This window comes from Athene noctua, chromosome 11, assembly GCF_965140245.1.
Source record: "Athene noctua chromosome 11, bAthNoc1.hap1.1, whole genome shotgun sequence".
NCBI lineage: Eukaryota > Metazoa > Chordata > Aves > Strigiformes > Strigidae > Athene > Athene noctua.
In genome coordinates this window covers 23,811,962-23,819,419 of record NC_134047.1, presented here as the reverse complement: position 1 = coordinate 23,819,419, position 7,458 = coordinate 23,811,962, and the positions used below count along the sequence as shown (strand labels likewise).

Here is a 7,458-nt window from a genome sequence, read left to right as displayed (position 1 = left end):
ATTATACGTAATAAGTGTTCTAGCTGTAAGTCTGTCAGCTCCTGTGTGTATAGAGAACATGTAACTATAGCTTCAGGCTCATTTAGGTTGGAAAAGACCCTCAAGATGATTGAATTTATCAGGTTTGTATTTTTTTTTTTTAAATACACACATAAATCTATATGTGTGTTATATAAATATGTGTTATAGATAAGCTGTATGATAGATGAGCATTATACAAGACCATGCTATATGTTCTCTATTAGATTATATACTTTGTTATAGTATATATTGCATAGTGAATAGATTTTTCTTTAAATATATATTTATCTAGACACAAACCTCCATGAAAGGGTGTCTAAGACTGCATGCACAGAATATAAAAATAAATATATATATATAAAAGCATAGGTTTCTATGTATTTTAGATACACTATATATTATATATAGGTAAGATATATAGTTACATATTATATAGTAATATGTGCTATGTATTTATTGTATATAAAAAAAGGTCTCTGAGGTCTGTGTGTGCAGAGTAAAAATATATGTATGTATACAAAACAATAGATGGCTGTGGGAGAGTGTGGGGTGGTCCATAAATACTGAAATAGAGACAGTAGAATGTAATTAATTATCGTATACACGTACCAGTACTGTGTATAGCCAAGAATGGGGGTCTGTCAGCGAGAGGGGGGTGCACACATCCCTGCTGCAGCTGTGTTAGGTGCTATCTGTGTACTTTACATATTAGATATATGAAAAAGGGCACCTGCCGCCGCAGAGGACAAAACTCTACCTCTGTGTGTACAGAAATAGGAGATTCTGTGAGGACGTGTGGGGTTTTTTATAGGTGATAGTTATAAATAATGCTCTAAGACGTGTATATAATTACAATATGCAATAACATAATTATGTATTATATAAATGACTACATGCTACATACAGCACATATCAAACAGGCTGGTTTGTTATATATTATGTATTATTATTTTATACTTAGATATAAAACTGCAATCAGTGCCTGAGACTGTGTGTGCATTCACAGACAGCGTGCCTCCCTGCCCATACAAAATCAGTGTGTGCACGCATGTGCAAACTGAACCTACACACATACCCTGTATCAACGATTTTAAAAAGCAGGGGGTGTGTAAGAGGATATAATACAGCTTTATATATTTGAACCACGTATCTATGTTAAGAATAGTGCCTGTGGGCGTGTGGATGTGTGTAATAAAAAAGAAAATAAAAAGTATATGTTACCTGTTCTGGTGTGTGTGTTGTCAAATGCTGTGTGCTGTTACAAAAAGGGTGTTGGAGACTGTCTAAATACCTGTCACTGCAGGAATGTGTGTGTATATATACATCCATATGATAGAAAAAGGGTGGCTGGTTCTGTGCATGATAATTAACTATTACAGATCTATATACACACACTATATTCTCTGTGTACTGGGTACAGATCTCTAAAAGTGCACAATATATATTATCTGTATAATATATAAATACATCTAGGTATGTAATATATAAATATTCTCTGTATACTGAGTATAGATCTATAAAAGGTGTTTAATATATATTCTCTGTATACTATATATATAAAACTAGGTGTATAAAGGTGTACAACAGTGATATGAGTGTGCACATGTGTACAGGTATGTACATACGTGTGTGTGTGTGTGTGTAAAACCCCCGGCAACTTTCCCCTTGGCCGAGGCACTTACCCTGTTACAAAAGCATCCTGCCTGGTTATTGTTTCAGATATAAAACCACATTCAATTTATTCAGTCTTCAGCAGAACAGACTGGGGAGCCCGCCACGGCCCCGCGCAGCCAAGCTCTGGCGCTTCACCGGCAACACCAAGTGACAGACAGAGGAGCAGCTCGTCAGGAATAAATAAAGAACAAACCTTGGCTGGGATTTTACCTCTTCCCTAACTTTTGAGCGGTGGGTACTGGCTCCGGCCAACAGAAACCCCAGTCTGCGGCAGGCCCTCCTCTGCTGCTCAGAGAATCCTCACACGGCCTGGAAACAACAAATGTATTTGGGGAAAAACAAAAACGCTACATCCCGCCTCGCCCACGACTCTTTTTGTGGTTATTTGAAATGAATATCTAGGTCACACCATTCCACGGTTTCTAAAAATTCTTTTTGCTTGGCCCGGGGCAGCACCCGGCTCACCAGACACGTCTCTCAGCAGTAAGGTGACAGAGACGTGAAGGCTGTTCTGTGGGTGCTGGCCACTGCTCCCCCTGCGCCCGGGATTCAAAACACACGACAGGCTGCGGGAAAAGGTCAGCCGTGAGCTCATCTTTCCACAGGCAACGCTCTCCCTCTCGCTCCACGCCCAGCTGCACTTTAACAGAGTATTTACACGCTCTCCCACCATTTACAAAGAATTCCTGGCAAAACCCCTGTCAGACTCAATATGAATCACTGAAGAACGGGAGGGGACCGGACAGTCTCTTCACAAATTATCGTAGTCATCATCATCTTCATGCTTCCTCTTCAAGGGATTCGCTTCATTGGATGTGTTCTGGGACGACACCATATTTGTAGTGATAAGAATGTTCTTCGGTCCAATTAATGAAGGATTAATCAGGACATTCTGAACTGTCGGAGTAGTTGGTGTGGCTGTGGGGAAAAAAAAAGTTGAATGAAAAGCTTGAAAAAAAATGACAGTTGATTTTCCCGCACTGAAACAGAATTTTCAAGCTAATAAAGCAGCATTCCACCAGAACATTCCGGGCTGAAAACCCTGGAATAATCCTGAGAGAGAAGGAATTCAAAATGGGAATAAAAACTAAAAGTTCCTGGCATGACCAGAGAGAGGACTGCTGGCCTCCCGTAAAGAGACAGGAAAGATGAGCAATATTAAAAAACCAGAAGAGGTGAATGAATTTCCCACATTATTATTATAAATTAATTTCTGTTCTACTAAAAAGAACGCCAGGAAGCGCTGCTGATCTTTACAGCTCGTGTTCTACCTGACTTGACAGCTGCCTGAGAAGACGGGATCTGTACAGTGAACCTCTGACCCGTCAGCGACACCGGGGCACCAACTTTTGTTGAGACAGACACTGTCTGTGCTGAAGGTGTACCTGGAATGAGAAACAACTCAGTCAGGAGATAAATGAAGAAAAAAAAAACACAAAAGAAAACAAACACCAAAACACACTTGCACTCATACATTTGCTTTCAAAGTGAAACCTATTATTTTCAAAGGAGCGGAGATTCACAGAAACATCCTGATACTGGAGAGGCAGGAGTCACACTTTCAGGCAGAACTACACGTTTGCTCAAGACCAGGCTACACACACACTAATATTTAAGTGCACAGGCTCAGTCATAAATCTATGAACCTTTTAAAAACTGATTTAATTTAGTGCTATTTCACAGAACCATCCGGGTTGGAAAAGCCCTTGCAGCTCCTCCAGCCCAACCATGACCCTCCCCCTGACCGTTCCCAACTCCCCCAGATCCCTCAGCGCTGGCTCAGCCCGACTCTTCAACCCCTCCAGGGATCCCGGGGACTCCCCCCTGCCCTGGGCAGCCCATTCCAACGCCCAACAGCCCCTTCTGCACAGAAATCCTTCCTCAGAGCCAGTCTATTTGCAGTTCAGCCTAGTGTTACAGCAAGGAAAAAAACCCTCAAACTTTTATTTCTTGAACAGCCCCTTCACATACAGAAGTTATCACAAATACAAAACGAAACCAGACTGCCTCTATGTATGTATCAAAGATCCCAATAATTTTTCTGAAATCAATTTCGTTTTTCTCATGCTGTCAAATGATACTAAGTTCAGGTGACACCCAACATTTCCTCAGCAGCTGAAGCATGCTTTCAATTACTCCTCACTATTTTTATTTTCTCCATAAAATCACCATGAGAAACCCCAAGTGAGCTGTTTCCTACCTAAGGTGGGAGTGCTGGGCCGGCTGCTGACAGCACCAACACTCAGGCGAGGGACTGTTATTCTTCCTGCAGAGGAAGAGACCTGTTGAGAGGGAACACTCAGTTTAGCATCCCACGAGAAATGAGCAGTTCTTAAAGTGAAAAAAATGCAACGGCTCTTCCTACAGAACCCCAAGAGGCTGTTTCACAGCAGTTCTCAAACTCCTCGGGGTGGGAATGTCACTGGTGTGAGCTGGAGAGCTCCCGGGCTGCTGAGCTGGCAAACAGCACTCCCCTCAGTCAGGTGAGTTTCTACCCAAAAGCATAACTGGAACATTTTAATTATTATTCCACCAAACACCTAGCACCGAGGCACATCCCATGTCAATATCTGGAAACTTAAGCTTAACTTTTAAGGTTTTTTTCTTTCAAATGGGGGAAATAAATATGAAATCTGAGACATTCAGCATTTTCCAGCAAGCAAAGAAAATCTTTTCCCTCTCAAGCAGAAACAACTGAGATATAAGCACAAAATACCCTTTAATATCTATACTAAAGCCTTGCTTTTTCCTTTTATAATCTGATATCCAACGTGGCAATTCTGCTTTAACACCAAAAAAGCTCACAGATTCATTTTATAACACGCTCTGCAATGCAAACTAACCAGCAATAAGAATACCTGCACATCCCTAAAGACCACTGACCTAGCTTCAGACACTCTTTAGACACACACAGGTCTGCATATGCCCACCCGTATCCTGCAGACGTGTGTGTGAAAAACTCCTAATTCCAACAATACTCCTGACAATAGTAGCATTAGGTAAATCCTTCCCTGCCCAAAGCTCTTACCTTCTTCTGCAAGGACTTCAGCCTGTAGTTGGGAGCTGTCAAGCAGTATCTGTCAGGCGGGAGCCTAGGCCCAGAATAAGGCTTTATCAACGGCAGCGGCGTCTGATTTTTCTGCCTTGCGATATCTAACAAGAACTGGAGAGACAGGGTTACACTCCCACCTGCAGTCTTTTTACCGTGTCCTGTTATTATCAGCACAGTTTCACTTACGTCTCTTGGAGGGGGAGATGTAAAGGACTGGTCAGTTCGACACTGGATTGCCAACCTCACGTCATCTGCATCGACGCTGAATTTCTTTGCGTGGCTCGAGTAAATTTTTGCGTCTTCCAGGATAGTAGTCACGTACCCTTTGAAAAATAAAACCTGGATTAAAAGAAAGAAAACTTCCCCCTCCCGATGCCACCCAAACCACTGCTTCCTCCAGGGTTATTTTGAAAGACTGACTGTCACTGAAAGCAGGAATAAACCTCTTAACCCCAACGCAGCATTAAGCAGCAGATATTTGTTGGGCGCCGGGTGCGTGGGGGATCATTCCTCCTAACGTGCACACCCTGAAACAAAAGTCCATCCTTTACATTCCTTAAATATAGGAATATTATTTACATTATTTACTTTATTTACATAACTGTAGCTTTGCAAAACTACACTACACATGCGTGGGGGTCTCGGGTGGTCGTTTGGGGAGTTGCCTCCTATTTCTTTTTCCCATTTATGGTCACGAGTCTTTTGGGGACAATTTCTCCTCCTCAGATGTTTCCCAACTCCGTTGTCCGGCCAAGATGTATCCACCTTGTCTGAGCCGTTCTGCCGGGACGTACGTATTCGGGAGGTTAGGATACCTTCTCTCGACACTTCAACCCCTCATCGGCCTTGTTAAATTCAACGTGAATCACTCATCTGGTAAAGGAACTTCTCAACAACAGGGGAGCCCCTCCCAGGGAATCACGACTGAAGACCGCATTTCCCTGCCCCACTCGGCGCTTCCCCGAGCACCTCGCCGCGCAGGGGCAGCGCTGCTGCCCGCCAGCCCCCGGCCCAGCCCCGGGCCCAGCCCCGGCCCGGCCGCCGCTTACTGTAGGCGAACTCCAGCATCTGGTTGATGACGCGCGGCTCGTACTCGGTGATGCCCATGTCCTTCAGGATCTGCGCCATCACCTGCAGGGCAGAGAGGCACCGCTCAGCCCCGCCACACCGCCCCGGCCCGCCCCGGCCCCCGCCGCCCGCGCCCTACCTGCGCGTCTTTGGGCGCGCTCTTGGGGGACGCCATCTTGGCCGGCTCCATCGCTTCCGCCCGCCTCGGGCGGCCGCTTCCGGTCACATGACCAGGGAAAGGCGCGGGGGCGCCGAGGGCGCGGCTACGGGAGCCGGGAGGGCGGCGGCGGTTGCCGGGGAGACGCGGCCGGGCTGAGGCCGAGCGGCCGCGCCCCGGCAGCGGCTTCTGCGGGGCAGGTGTTGCCGTTCCTCCGCCCTGTGCCGACGCAAACGGGGCCTCGAGGGGCCTTTAACAGCCACGGCACGAACGGCGGCTACGCGTGACCCCCCTCCGCGGGGGCAGGCCCAGGCCCGGGCCCCGCCGGCCGGGCGAGGAGTGAGGCGAGTTCCAGGCCCAGTTCCAGCCCCTGAGCTCCCTCCCCAGGGCGGGCTGGTATAGAGTTAGGCGATAGGGCTTTTCTTCTGCTTTTTTTTTTTCATTTTTAAAACCCGTGTTTCTGTGATGCAGGAATTTTAATAAACATATTTCTGGAGGCCAAGCGGTGCATGAGGACCAGTGGGTTCAGGGAATTGTCCCCTGTCCCCCATGCTGCAGAACAGCCTTAGCGCCAGCCGTGTGTCCAGGCACAAAGCAGAAGGGTACGGTCCGTAACGACTTTGATGGACACTTTTTAAATTGTCAGTATTCCCTGGGTTAAAGAATAAGAGAATTGGCAGGAGGGCTGTTAAAGTTTGTTTTCATGGCAGCCAAAGGATCCCTACACACATTCCACGCAAGTCTCGTCTAAAGTTTCTCTCTCTGAGGCAAAACAGAACCCAAAAAAATATGTTTTCTTGTGATTTTGTCGAAGAGGGGGATTAGCAGCATACCAGAAGAAGTTGCAATAGTGTTGTCATGAGCCGTGGCCGGTCCAAATGAAGCAAAGTCTGGAGGAAGCCAGGCTATCCGTGCTGGGGCAGCTGATAGGATGGGGAAGAGAAGCCAAGCTCTGAGAGCGAGAAGAAATAAACAGCTGTTCACTTGTGATCCCTCTGATTCATGCCTGCAGCACGTTGCGAAACATTCCAGCGGCAGCAAGACTCTCTCTCTCTGCTTCTCATCTACCCCACGGAGGATGTTTAACACCTGGACGCCGTACACGCACCCACCTCGATGGAAATGCCACTTTCAACCTGCCCTGGCCCCCGTAGGTATGTGCTGGGCTGAGGGCTGGCAGCAGGTCGGGTTTGCCGGTGATGGGGGGGTGCCAGACGTGGCGTGATGGGGGGCAGAGGCATCCCTGCGGCTGCGGTGGTGGTTGGAGGAGCTGGAAAACCCGTAGCCAACACGTGCCAGCACGGGGTGTGCAGGCGGCCGGAGCGTCTCTGCTGAGGCTCTTTGGCTGGAAGCTCTGTAGCGTTACAGTCCAAGTCATTTGACTTTCATGAGTCAGAGTATATTACACGAAAACATCCTGCGAGGAGGGAAGGGAGGATGAATTCCAGACACTGACCTTAGACAACAAACAAAACCCACTTTTTTT

At 46.7% G+C, this 7,458-nt stretch overlaps 1 protein-coding gene across 1 annotated transcript; it reads right to left on the bottom strand.

Annotated features, from left to right (window-relative positions):
- Nucleotides 1-1,480: 1,480 nt before the first annotated feature.
- TAF9B (TATA-box binding protein associated factor 9b) lies at nt 1,481-6,058 on the bottom strand. Its single transcript, XM_074915362.1, has 7 exons — nt 5,955-6,058; nt 5,797-5,878; nt 4,934-5,070; nt 4,724-4,858; nt 3,896-3,977; nt 2,967-3,080; nt 1,481-2,613 (listed from the first exon to the last, which is right to left on the bottom strand). The coding sequence occupies exons 1-7, from the start codon at nt 6,003-6,005 to the stop codon at nt 2,447-2,449; spliced, it is 768 nt and encodes a 255-aa protein (XP_074771463.1). The 5' UTR covers nt 6,006-6,058; the 3' UTR covers nt 1,481-2,446.
- Nucleotides 6,059-7,458: the final 1,400 nt, after the last annotated feature.